Source organism: Oncorhynchus masou, chromosome 29, assembly GCF_036934945.1.
Source record: "Oncorhynchus masou masou isolate Uvic2021 chromosome 29, UVic_Omas_1.1, whole genome shotgun sequence".
NCBI classification, from domain to species: Eukaryota; Metazoa; Chordata; class Actinopteri; order Salmoniformes; family Salmonidae; genus Oncorhynchus; species Oncorhynchus masou.
Genome location: NC_088240.1, coordinates 12,882,607 through 12,896,330, shown reverse-complemented (window position 1 = coordinate 12,896,330; position 13,724 = coordinate 12,882,607). Strand labels below are relative to the sequence as shown.

The window sequence follows — 13,724 nt, the reverse complement described above, 5'->3', positions numbered from 1 at the left end:
AAAGAGGGGAAATAGAGAAGCACCAGAAAGAGGGGAAATAGAGAAGAGAGAAAGATGGGGAAGCTAGCTAGGAGAGAAGGATGGAATGAAGCTAAAGAGATTGTGAGAGCACCAGAAGGATGTTAGAGAGAGAACCAGAAGAGAGAGAGAGGAGAGATCAGCGCTAGAGCACCAGAGGATGTTATGAGAGAGCGAGAGAGAGCGAGAGAGAGCGAGAGAGAGCTACTGCACCAGAAGGATGAGAGAGCGAGCAGAGAGCGAGAGAGCAAGAACTGCACCAGAAGCGAGAACGAGAGAGCGAGAACCAGAAGAGAGAGATCAGCTGCTACTGCAACAGAAGAGATGATCAGCTGCTACTGACCAGAAGAGATGTTATGATCAGAGCTACTGAACGAGAAGAGAGAGAGAGAGCGCTAGAGCAGAAGATGTTATGATCAGAGAACTGCAGAGAGAAGAGAGAGAGAGAACTGCAGAGAGGAGAGAGAACGAGACTGAGAGAGAGAGAGAACGAGAGAGAGAAAGAGAGAGAGAGAGAAAGAGAGAAATTAGAGAGAGAGAAAGAGGGGAACGAGAGAGAATGGAGAGAAAGAGAGGAGAGAGAAAAGAGAATTAGAGAAGAGAGAAAGAGAGAATAGAGAGAGAGAAAGAGAGAGAGAGAAAGAGAGAGAAGGGAGAGAAAGGGAAGAGAAAGAGAGAGAGAAGGGAAAGAGAGAAGAGAGAGAAAAGGGAATTAGAGAGAGAGAAAGAGAAAGGGAATTAGAGAAGAGAGAAAAAAGGAAATAGAGAGAGAGAGAAAGAGAGAGAGAGAAGAGAGAAAGAGGGAAATAGAGAGAGAGAAAGAGGGGAAATAGAGAGAGAGAAAAGAGAGAGAGAAATAGAGAGAGAGAGAACGAGAGAGGAAATAGAGAGAGAGAGAGAGAGAACGAGAGAGAGAGAGAGAAAGAGAGAGAGAGAGAACGAGAGAGAGAGAGAGAAGAGAGAGAGAGCGAGAGAGCGAGAGAGAGAGAGAGAGAGAGAGAGAGAAGCGAGAGAGAGCGAGAGAGAGCGAGAGAGAGAGAGAGAAATAGAGGAGAGAGAAAGAGAGAAATTAAAGGAGAGAAAGAGGGGAAAAGAGAAGGAAACGAGAGAGAAAGAGAAGGGAATTAGATAGGGAGAGAAAGAAAAGGGAATTAGAGAAGAGAGAAAGAGGGGAAATAGAGAAGGAGAGAAAGAGGGGAAATAGAGAAGGGAAATAGATAGGGAGAGAAAGAAGGGAATTAGAGAAGAGAGAAAGAGAAGGGAAATAGAGAGGAGAGAAAGAAAAGGGAATTAGAGAAGAGAGAAAGAAAAGGGAATTAGAGAAGAGAGAAAGAAAAGGGAATTAGAGAAGAGAGAAAGAAAAGGGAATTAGAGAAGAGAGAAAGAGGGGAAATAGAGAAGAGAGAAAGAGAGGGAAATAGAGAAGAGAGAAAGAGGGGAAATAGAGAAGAGAGAAAGAGGGGAAATAGAGGAGAGAAAGAGATGGAATGAAGAAAGAGATTGAGAGAGAACGAGAGAGAGAGAGAGAGAGAGAGAACGAGAGAGAGAGAGAGAACGAGAGAGAGAACGAGAGAGAACGAGAGAGAGAGAACGAGAGAGAGAGAAGAGAGAGAGAGAGAGAAGAGAGAGCGAGAACGAGAGAGAGAGAGAGAACGAGAGAGAGAGAGAGAGAGAAGAGAGAGAGAGAGAACGAGAGAGAGACGAGAGAGAGAGACGAGAGAAAGAGAAGCGAGAGAGAGAAGCGAGAGAGAACGAGAGAGAGAACGAGAAATAGAGAGAGAGAAAGAGAGGGAAATTAAAGGAGAGAAAGAGGGAAATAGAGAAGACGAAAGAGAGAAAGAGAAGGGAATTAGATAGAGAGAAAGAAAAGGGAATTAGAGAAGAGAGAAAAGGGGAAATAGAGAAGAGAGAAAGAGGGGAAAGAGAGAAGAGAAATAGATAGAGAGAGAAAGAAGAGAATTAGAGAAGAGAGAAAGAGAAGGGAAATAGAGAGGAGAGAAAGAAAAGGAAGAGAGAAGAGAGAGAAAAGAGAATTAGAGAAGAGAGAAAGAAAAGGGAATTAGAGAAGAGAGAACGAAAAGGAGAGAGAGAGAGAGAAACCAGGGAAATAGAGAAGAGAGAACGAAGAGAGAGAAGAGAGAGAAAGAGGGGAAATAAGAGAGAGAGAGAGAGAACGAGGAGAGAAAGAGAGAGAGAAAGAGAGTGAGAGAACGAGAGAGAGAGGAGAGAAGAGAGAGAGAGAGAGAGAGAGAGAACGAGAGAGAGAGAGAACAGAGAGAGCGAGAGAGACGAGAGAGAGAACGAGAGAGAGAGAAGCGAGAGAGAGAGAACGAGAGAGCGAGAGAGAGAGAGAGAACCAGAGAGAGAGAAGAACGAGAGAGAGAGAGAGAACGAGAGAGAGAGAGAGAACGAGAGAGAGAGAGAGAGAACGAGAGAGAGAGAGAGAGAGAGAGAACGAGAGAGGAGAGAGAGAGAACGAGAGAGAGAGAGAACGAGAGAGAACGAGAGAGAGAACGAGAGAGAGAGAACGAGAGAGAGAGAACGAGAGCGAGCGAGAGAGAGAGGAGAGAGAACGAGAGAGAGAGAGAGAACGAGAGAGAGAGAGAACGAGAGAGAGAGAGAGAGAACGAGAGAGAGGAGAGAAGAGAGAGAGAGAGAGCGAGAGAGAGAGAGAGAGAGAGAGAGAGCAGAGCGAGAGAGAGGGCAGCGAGCGAGAGAGAGGGCAGCGAGCGAGAGAGAGGGCAGCGAGCGAGAGAGAGGGCAGAGAGGGCGAGAGAGAGAGAGGGCAGCGAGAGAGAGAGAGAGGGCAGCGAGCGAGAGAGAGAGGGCAGCGAGCGAGAGAGAGAGAGGGCAGCGAGCGAGAGAGAGGGCAGCGAGAGCGAGAGAGAGAGAGAGAGAGGGCAGCGAGAGAGAGAGGGCAGCGAGAGAGAGAGGGCAGCGAGAGAGAGAGAGGGCGAGAGAGAGAGGGAGAGAGGAGGGCAGCGAGAGAGAGAGGGCAGCGAGAGAGAGAGGGCAGCGAGAGAGAGAGGGCAGCGAGAGAGAGAGGGCAGCGAGAGAGAGAGGGCAGCGAGAGAGAGAGGGCAGCGAGAGAGAGAGGGCAGCGAGAGAGAGAGGGCAGCGAGAGAGAGAGGGCAGCGAGAGAGAGAGGGCAGCGAGAGAGACCTAACCCACACTATTAAATTAGTCGAGAGGAACATTTTACATCTGTCTCGAAATTAACAAGGAAATTGTATATCTATATCCCCCCAGTAGAATCCCCATACTTTGACAATGACAGCTTCTCCATCATAGAGGGAGATCAACAGACTAGTCAGTGGTGACCTAAATGCAAGTGGACAAGTACCTGACAGTCTTAGCACACAGGGGGAAAAACACCTACCTGGAGGTGACAGCATTCCCTCCCAAATATGCCCCCCTAGACACAACTATGACAAAACAACCAACAAAAATGGGTCACAACTCCTGTATCTCTGTCGCAGGCTAGGTCTGTACATAGTCAATGGTAGGCTTCGAGGTAGGTACACCTAGAGCTCATCCCTTGGTAGTAGTATTGTAGATTACTTTATCACTGACCTCAACTCAGAGTCTCTCACACCGTTCACATTCAGCCCACTGACACCCCTATCAGAGCACCGCAAAATCCCAGTCTACTTGAACAGTGCAATAGTCAATGAGGTTTCAAAGCCAAAGGAATTGCATAACATTAAGGAATGCTACAGATGGTAGGAAAGTAGTGTAGAAACCTACCAAAAAAACAATTAGGCAACAACAAATTCAACCCCTTCTAGATAACTTCCTGGACAAAATGTTTCACTGTAATAGTGAAGGTGTAAACTTTGCAGTAGAAAACCTAAACAATATATTTGAGTTCTCAGCTTCCCTATTAAATCTAAAAATGTCAAGCAGACAACCTAAGAAAATTAACAACAATGACAAATAGGTTTCTGCATCAAACTAAGAAAGAAATTGAGAAACCTATCCAACCAAAAACAGAGACCCAGAAAACTTGAGCCTTCACTATGGTGAATCACTAAAACAATACAGAAATACACAACGTTAAAAAAAAAAGAAAGAAGGAACAGCACGTCAGATATCAGCTCAATGTACGTGAAGAATCCATAGACTCTAACCACTTCTGGGAAAATTGGAACACATTAAACAAACAACACAAAGAGCCATCTATCCAAAATGGAGATGTGTGGGTAAACCACTTCTCCAATCTTCTGGTTTCTATAACAAGAAACAAACAGTAAAAAAAACATATACATGATCAAATACAAATCTTAGAATCAACTACTAAAGACTACCAGAACCCACTGGATTCTCCAATTACATTGAATGAACTACAGGACAAAATACAAATCCTCCAACCCAAAAGGCCTGCGGTTTTGATGGTATCCTAAATTAAATGATAAAATATACAGACCACAAATTCCAATTGGCTCTACTTAAACTTGGGAACATCACCCTCAGCTCTGGCATATTCCCCTATAGTTGGAAACAAGGACCCCAATCCACAAAAGTGGAGACAAATTTGACCACAATAACTACTGTGGGATATGCGTCAACAGTAACCTTGGGGAAATCCTCTGCATTATCATTAGTCACATTGGCGTTTTACCAAATTACCGTACGACAGACCACGTATTCACCCTGCACACCGTAAATGGCAAACAAACAAACCAAAACAAAGGCAAAGTCTTTTCATGCTTTGTTGATTTCAAAAAAGCTTTTGACTCAATTTGGCATGAGGGTCTGCTATATAAACTGATGGAAAGCGGTGTTGAGGGAGAAACAAAAGATATTCTAAAATCAATGAACACAAACAACAAGTGCACATTTAAAATCAGCAACAAAAAAATGTTTTATTTCCACCAATTTCCATAAAGGAATTGGTGAAGGCACTCCAGTACCCGGCCTCACGCTACTAGAATCTGAAGTGAAAAGTCTACTGTTTGGTGCTTCTGTCCCTAACCAAGGAGGGCCTACAGCAACAACTAGATCTTCTGCCGACACTGTCAGACCCGGGCCCTGACTGTAGATCTCAGAAAGACAAAAAATAACAGTGTTGCAAAAAAGGTCCAGATGCCAGGACCACAAATACAATTCCATCTAGACACCATTGCCCTAAAAAACACAAAAAAAACTAGACTTACAGTTGAAGTCAGAAGTTTACATACAATTAGGATGGACTCATTAAAACTCGTTTTTCAACCACTCCACAAATGTTTTGTCAACAAACTATAGTTTTGGCAAGTCGGTTAGGACATCTACTTTGTGCATGACACAAGACATTTTTCCAACAATTGTTTACAGACAGATTATTTCACTTACAATTCACGATATCACAATTCCAGTGGGTCCGAAGTTTACATACACTAAGTTGACTGTGCCTTGAAACAGCTTGGAAAATTCCAGAACATGATGTTATGGCTTTAGAAGCTTCTGATAGCCTAATTGACATCATTTGAGTCAATTGGAGGTGTACCTGTGGATGTATTTCAAGGCCTTCAAACTCAATGCCTCTTTGCTTGTCGTGAGAAAATCAAAAGAATTCAGCCAAGACCTCAGAAGAAATTGTAAACCTCCACAAGTCTGGTTCATTCTTGGGAGCAATTTTCAAATGCCTGAAGGTACCAAGTTCATCTGTACAAACAATAGTACGCAAGTATAAACACCATGGGACCACGCAGCCATCATACCACTCAGGAAGGAGACTGTATGATAGAACCACCTAAAAGGCAGTGATTGCAACACTCTCTTTCATGTCTACTCCCCCTCACCAGCGCTCGACGTCACTGGTCTAACCACCGGTCCTGGCAACAATCATTGCGCACACATAAGTATTCAGACCCTTTACTCAGTACTTTGTTGAAGCACCTTCGGCAGCGATTACAGCCTGGAGTCTTCTTGGGTATGATGCTACAAGCTTGGCACACCTGTATTTGGGGAGTTTCTCCCATTCTTCTCTGCAGATCCTCTCAAGCTCTGTTAGGATGGAAGGGAGCATTGATGCACAGCTATTTTCAGGTCTCTCCAGAGATGTTCGATCAGGTTCAATTCCCGGCTCTGGCTGGGCCACTCAAGGACATTGAGACTTGTCCCGAAGCCACTTGAGCGATATCTTGGCTGTGTGCTTAAGGTTGTTGTCCTGTTGGAAGGTGAACCTTCGCCCGAGTCTGAGGTCCTGAGCCCACTGGAGCAGGTTTCCATAAAGGATCTCTCTATACTTTGCCCTGTTCATCTTTCCCTCGATTCTAAATAGCTCTAGGCTCTAGGGAGAGTCTTGGTGGTTCCACTTATGACCGAAGTCAGTTTGCATGCGCCCGGCTGCCACAATGAGTCGCTAGAGTACGATCGGACAAGGACATCCCAGCCGGCCAAACCCCCCCCCCCCTAACCTGGACGACGCTGGGCCAATTGTGCGCTGCCCCATGGGTCTCCCGGTCGCTGCCGCCTGCCACACAGCCCGGGATTGAAACCGTATCTGTAGTGACACCCCTAGCACCGCGATGCAATGCCTTAGACCTCTGCACCACTCAGGAGGCCCTATTAATTTGGCACTGAATAAGCAGTTAGTATAGTCATTTATTTAACCTCTTGAGATGGAAAAACCTTAATAGGTATTTACTATAGTAATTTATTGAACCTCTTGATGGGAAAACCTTTAACATTTGCTCTTTATGACCGAATGTTAAAACTAGATGAAATCAAACTTATTTTTTCACCAAGTTACACATCTCGAAAGTCACCGAATTGGTGGAACAGTCCAGAAGCCTGTTGGAGGGGGGAGAGCGAGAGAGAGGTTTCAGTCTATCTAGTGGTATATTCTCACACCTGGTCTTCTAACACAAGTTAAGCGAAGCAGGAGATTACAGTACTGTGTGGCAATCCGTGTCTATTCAGTGTCCCTATTATATGTGCCACCATATGTGATTGTACGCGTGTGTGTTTCTGTGCGCTTGTGTCTGTGTGCGTGTGTGTCTGTGTGCGTGTGTTTTTCTGTGCATGTGTGTCTGTGTGCGCGTGTGTTTCTGTGCGTGTGTGTCTGTGTGCGCGTGTGTGTCTGTGCGCGCGTGTGTGTCTGTGCGCGCGTGTGTGTCTGTGTGTTTCTGTGCGCGCGTGTGTGTGTCGTGTGTGTGTGTGTCTGTGTGTCTGTGTGTCTGTGCGCGTGTCTGTGCGCGTGTGTGCGTGCGTGTGTGCGTGTCTGTGTGCGTGTGTGTGTGCTGTGTGTGTGTGTGTCTGTGTGCTGTGTGCTGTGTGTGCGTGTGTGTCTGTGTGTCTGTGTGCGTGTGTGTGTGTCTGTGTCTGTGTGTGTCTGTGTGCGTGTGTGTCTGTGTGCGTGTGTGTCTGTGTGTGTCTGTGTGCGTGTGTCTGTGTGCGTGTGTGTCTGTGTGCGTGTGTGTCTGTGTGCGTGTGTGTCTGTGTGCGTGTGTGTGTGTGTCTGTGTGCGTGTGTGTCTGTGTGCGTGTGTGTCTGTGTGCGTGTGTGTCTGTGTGCGTGTGTCTGTGTGTGTGTCTGTGTGTGTCTGTGTGCGTGTGTGTCTGTGTGTCTGTGTGCGTGTGTGTCTGTGTGCGTGTGTGTCTGTGTGCGTGTGTGTCTGTGTGCGTGTGTGTCTGTGTGCGTGTGTGTCTGTGTGCGTGTGTGTCTGTGTGTGTGTGTGTCGTGTGTGTCTGTGTGCGTGTGTGTCTGTGTGCGTGTGTGTCTGTGTGCGTGTGTGTCTGTGTGCGTGTGTGTCTGTGTGCGTGTGTGTCTGTGTGCGTGTGTGCGTGTGTGTCTGTGTGCGTGTGTGTCTGTGTGCGTGTGTGTCTGTGTGCGTGTGTGTCTGTGTGTCTGTGTGCGTGTGTGTCTTCACTCACCCTCGATGTAGAGCGGCTCCACCACGTCGTGGTTGATGAGCTCAAAGTTCTCGTGGCCGATCCAGTGCTCCACGTTCCTCTTGCGGCCAGTGAAGAAGTTGTCCACCACCGTCACCTCATGGCCGTCCATCATCAGCTTATCAGTCAGATGGGAGCCAACAAAGCCTGCACCGCCCGTTATCTAGGGGATAGAGGGTTACACCATGAGGGAGGGAGGGAGGGAGACAGAAAGAGACCCCATGAAGACCACCCTGCCTATGATCTAGACCGGGGCATAGAGGATCACACCATGAGACGGGGAGGAGACAGAGGGCACCAAAACCATCTAGACAGAGTAACATGGATCTAGTTCAGGATAACCATTTCAGAGGGAAGACGGGAGAGAGCAAACTTTCAGTGTGTCCGAATTCTGGTAAAATCTTAACCTCAGATACAAGAGACAACTTGGGACATCTAACTTGGGGGAGCTTAACATGGGGGAGCTTAACATGGGGAGCTTAACATGGGCGAGCTTAACATGGGCGAGCTTAACATGGGCGAGCTTAACATGGGCGAGCTTAACATGGGGGAGCTTAACATGGGCGAGCTTAACATGGGCGAGCTTAACATGGGCGAGCTTAACATGGGCGAGCTTAACATGGGCGAGCTTAACATGGGGGAGCTTAACATGGGGGAGCTTAACATGGGGGAGCTTAACATGGGGGAGCTTAACATGGGGGAGCTTAACATGGGGGAGCTTAACATGGGGAGCTTAACATGGGGGAGCTTAACATGGGGGAGCTTAACATGGGGGAGCTTAACATGGGGGAGCTTAACATGGGGGAGCTTCACATGGGGGAGCTTCACATGGGGGAGCTTCACATGGGGGTGCTTAACATGGGGGAGCTTAACATGGGGGAGCTTCACATGGGGGTGCTTCACATGGGGGTGCTTCACATGGGGGAGAAAGAGAATAATAGTGCAGGCTGAGGTTAATAGAAAGCTGTTTATATTGAGATTGGGAAAGCACCATTTCAGTCAGACACACCTGCCTTCAAGCTAGTTGCTGTTGCTTGTCCATTAAAAGAGCAAGTGTAAAATGTTTGGATACGGGTCTAGCAGTCAGCCAACCAGCTGGACAGACACAACAGACCTGTCCGAAAGTGGAATCCCTAGTGGGAAATGATCAGATGTATCAGACGAGAGGATGTGTTTAGTATGGAACAAGGTTTGCCAGCCAGACAACTCAGTGGGGAGTCAACTCAAGTGTCAGTGAGTGGTGGCTTACGCAAGTCCAGGAAATCATGACCCTGTTGGGGCTCTCAGCCTCAGAGCAGCACAACAGGCAATGAAGTTACTGCCACAGGCACATAGTAACGTACACACACATTTCACACACACACACACACACGTTCCCTGACATGGTTTCAGAGCATATATATATATATGAGTGTCAAGCCAGGGAAGAATGAGGACCATTGAAAAGTAATTGGACGTCTAAGGGCTGACTGGCGGAGGGCAGCAGGAAAGGAGGATGGGTAGAAGAGATGGATCCATTAAACAGATTCATGCTTTAAGTCCCGGGTTGTGATCTCAGAGGTAAGAGAGGAACGTGTGTGTTTGTGTGTGGGGTGCATGCATTTTGAAACACTCACCAAAATCCTTTTACGATCCTTCTCCGAGAGGAACTTCACAGGGGGGTATTTCTGAGAGAAACTGGAAATCAGGATAAACATTACAGAAATTAAACCTTCGATCGGAGGAAAGTACATTAATACAAATCAAAGCCATGATATCCATCTATAAGTCATGTGTGAGCATCATGTTGATGAGAGCTGTAAGGCTACTGGGTCTATCATGCTGAGAGATGAATAACAGTCCAGAACAGAACAGTAAAGGACCTCTTTAGGGACATCATCTGGTATTATTATGAGGCTTGGCCTCTCTGGCCTGTGGGTTAACACTGATTGTGGCAGGGAGTACTGTGATTGTGGCAGGGAGCACTGTGATTGTGGCAGGGAGTACTGTGATTGTGGCAGGGAGCACTGTGATTGTGGCAGGGAGCACTGTGATTGTGGCAGGGAGCAGTGTGATTGTGGCAGGGAGCAGTGTGATTGTGGCAGGCAGCAGTGTGATTGTGCCAGGGAGCACTGTGATTGTGGCAGGCAGCACTGTGATTGTGGCAGGGAGTACTGTGATTGTGGCAGGGAGCACTGTGATTGTGGCAGGGAGCAGTGTGATTGTGGCAGGGAGCAGTGTGATTGTGGCAGGGAGCAGTGTGATTGTGGCAGGGAGCACTGTGATTGTGGCAGGGAGCACTGTGATTGTGGCAGGGAGCACTGTGATTGTGGCAGGGAGCACTGTGATTGTGGCAGGGAGCACTGTGATTGTGGCAGGGAGCACTGTGATTGTGGCAGGGAGCACTGTGATTGTGGCAGGGAGCAGTGTGATTGTGGCAGGGAGCAGGGAGCAGTGTGATTGTGGCAGGGAGCAGTGTGATTGTGGCAGGGAGCAGTGTGATTGTGCCAGGGAGCAGTGTGATTGTGGCAGGCAGCACTGTGATTGTGGCAGGCAGCACTGTGATTGTGGCAGGGAGCAGTGTGATTGTGGCAGGGAGCACTGTGATTGTGGCAGGGAGCAGTGTGATTGTGGCAGGGAGCACTGTGATTGTGGCAGGGAGCACTGTGATTGTGGCAGGGAGCACTGTGATTGTGGCAGGGAGCACTGTGATTGTGGCAGGGAGCACTGTGATTGTGGCAGGGAGCACTGTGATTGTGGCAGGGAGCACTGTGATTGTGGCAGGGAGCAGTGTGATTGTGGCAGGGAGCACTGTGATTGTGGCAGGGAGCACTGTGATTGTGGCAGGGAGCAGTGTGATTGTGGCAGGGAGCAGTGTGATTGTGGCAGGGAGCAGTGTGATTGTGGCAGGGAGCAGTGTGTGCCAGGGAGCAGTGTGTGGCAGGGAGCAGTGTGATTGTGGCAGGCAGCACTGTGATTGTGGCAGGGAGCAGTGTGATTGTGGCAGGGAGCAGTGTGATTGTGGCAGGGAGCAGTGTGATTGTGGCAGGGAGCAGTGTGATTGTGGCAGGGAGCAGTGGGAGCAGCACTGTGATTGTGGCAGGGAGCACTGTGATTGTGGCAGGGAGCACTGTGATTGTGGCAGGGAGCACTGTGATTGTGGCAGGGAGCACTGTGATTGTGGCAGGGAGCAGTGTGATTGTGGCAGGGAGCACTGTGATTGTGGCAGGGAGCACTGTGATTGTGGCAGGGAGCAGTGTGATTGTGGCAGGGAGCACAGGGAGACTGTGATTGCAGGGCAGTGTGATTGTGGCAGGGAGCACTGTGATTGTGGCAGGGAGCACTGTGATTGTGGCAGGGAGCACTGTGATTGTGGCAGGGAGCAGTGTGTGTCGTGACAGAGCAGTGTGTGTCGTGACTGAGAGCAGTGTGTGTCGTGACTGAGAGCAGTGTGTGTCGTGACTGAGAGCAGTGTGTGTGTCGTGACTGAGAGCAGTGTGTGTGTCGACTGAGAGCAGTGTGTGTGACTGAGAGCAGTGTGTGTGTCGTGACTGAGAGCAGTGTGTGTGTCGTGACTGAGAGCAGTGTGTGTCGTGACTGAGAGCAGTGTGTGTCGTGACTGAGAGCAGTGTGTGTCGTGACTGAGAGCAGTGTGTGTGTCGTGACTGAGAGCAGTGTGCGTCGTGACTGAGAGCAGTGTGCGTCGTGACTGAGACCAGTGTGCGTCGTGACTGAGACCAGTGTGCGTCGTGACTGAGACCAGTGTGTGCCGTGGCAGGGAGCCGTGTGTGTAGTGGCAGGGAGCCGTGTGTATTGTGGCCCTCCATATCCCCCCCAGGGAAGACTGGGCCACAGGGAAGACTGGGCCACAGGGAAGACTGGGCCACAGGGAAGACTGGGCCACAGGGAAGACTGGGCCACAGGGAAGACTGGGCCGGGAGATGGAAAAAACACATAACCAGCGTGACAACACACTCTTTTCTTTGGGGAGTTGCAAACCATCTACCCCCTAAACCATTCAGAAAAGAGGGAGACATATTCACTATTTCACCCTCATCTCACAGCCCATTCAAAGCCATTGTGGGGCCGATATGTTACCCAACAGAACAGGAGTCATTCCCCCCTCCAAGAACTGGTTGAGGTCAGGGCTTTGTGATGGCCACTCCAATACCTTGACTGTGTTGTCCTTAAGACATTTTTCCACAACTTTGGAAGTATTTTTGGGGTCATTGTCCATTTGGAAGAGCCGTTTGCGACCAAGCTTTAAGCTTTTCACTGATGCCTTGAGATGTTGCTTCAATATATCCAAATATATATTTGTGAAGTGCACCAGTCCCTTCTGCAGCAAAACACCCCCACAACATGCTCCCACCCCCGTGCTTCACGGTTGGGATGGTGTTCTTCGGCTTGCAAGCACTTTTTCCTCCAAACATAATGATGGTCATTATGCCCAAACAATTCTATATTTGTTTCATCAGACCAGAGGACATTTCTCCAAAAAGTATGATCTTTGTCGCCATGTGCAGTTGCAAACCGCTGTCTGGGTTTTTGTGGCGGTTTTGGAGCAGTGACTTCTTCCTTGCTGAACGGCCTATCAGGTTATGTCGAAATAGGATTCTTGGATATAGATACTTTTGAACCTGTTTCCGCCAGCATCTTCACAAGGTCCTTTGCTGTTGTTCTGGGATTGATTTGCAAAACCGATTGATTTTTCCTGCTTCGCAGTCCTTCTTGCTCATTACTGATTTGTCCCCCTCACGACTTACCTCTGAAAAATGTGCCGTTAGGGCGAAATTAGATTTCCATCCAATTTGGCCGTGTTTGGTCGAGACGGCATGGTGAGTCTTTAAGAGGCGTACTCAGGAAGTTGGGTGAACTTAACGTGGGGCAGACAGGTGCCCATAGAGGCATTGATATGGGATTTAGTTCCATGATTAATCATGTCTGGGGACCTTCTGATGACTCTCTCTGTGTGTGTGTGCGTGTGTGAGTTAGGCGGTATACTAGGGTATTTGTAAATAGCCACGGCTTTTCAAAACCATCAATAACGTTGAAATTACACTGAACCAAAATATAAACACAACATGTAGAGTTGGTCCCATGTTTCACTAATGTGTTGACTTCCCTGTTAGTGAGCATTTCTCCTTTGCCAAGATAATCCATCCAACTGACAAATGTGGCATATCAAGAAGCTGATTAATGATCATGCTGTTTACACAGGTGCACCTTGTGCTGGGGCCAACAGAAGGCAACTTTAAAATGTGCCGTTTTGTCACACAACAATGCCACAGAGGTCTCAAGTTGAGAGTGTGTGCAATTGGCATGCTGACTGCAGAAATGTCCACCAGAGCTGTTGCCAGAGAATGTAATGTTAATTTCTCTACCATAATTTTTGAAAATTTGGCTGTATGTCCAACACAGCTCACAACCGCAGTATGGCGTTGTGTGAACAGAGTGCCCCGTGGCGGCAGTGGGGTTATGGTATGTGCAGGCATAAGCTACGAACATCGAACACAATTGCATTTTATCGATGGCAATTTGAATGTAGAGATACCGTGACGAGATCCTGAGGCCCAATGTTGTGCCATTCATCTGCCACCATCAGCTCATGTTTCAGCATGATAATGCATGGCCCATGTTGCAAGGATCTGAACACAACTCCTGGAAGCTGAAAATGGCCCAGTTCTTTCTATGACCTGCACACTCACCAGTCACCCATTGAGCATGTGTGGGATGCTCTGGATCGACTTATACGACAAGCGTGTTCCAGTTCCCGCCAATATCCAGCTACTGCACACAGCCAATGAAGAGAAGTGGGACAACATTCCACAAGGCACAATCAACAGCCTG

The 13,724-nt window shown here is 48.1% G+C and overlaps 1 protein-coding gene across 1 annotated transcript in view; it reads right to left on the bottom strand.

The window, feature by feature from the left end:
• uxs1 (UDP-glucuronate decarboxylase 1) overlaps window positions 1-13,724 on the bottom strand; it is a 98,862-nt gene that overhangs the window by 62,576 nt on the left and 22,562 nt on the right. The window contains exons 5-6 of the mRNA XM_064944050.1: window positions 9,512-9,572; window positions 7,878-8,058 (exon numbers count right to left, since the gene is read on the bottom strand). Coding sequence (XP_064800122.1) covers window positions 7,878-8,058; window positions 9,512-9,572 — 242 coding nt within the window. The remainder of the gene's footprint in view (window positions 1-7,877; window positions 8,059-9,511; window positions 9,573-13,724) is intronic.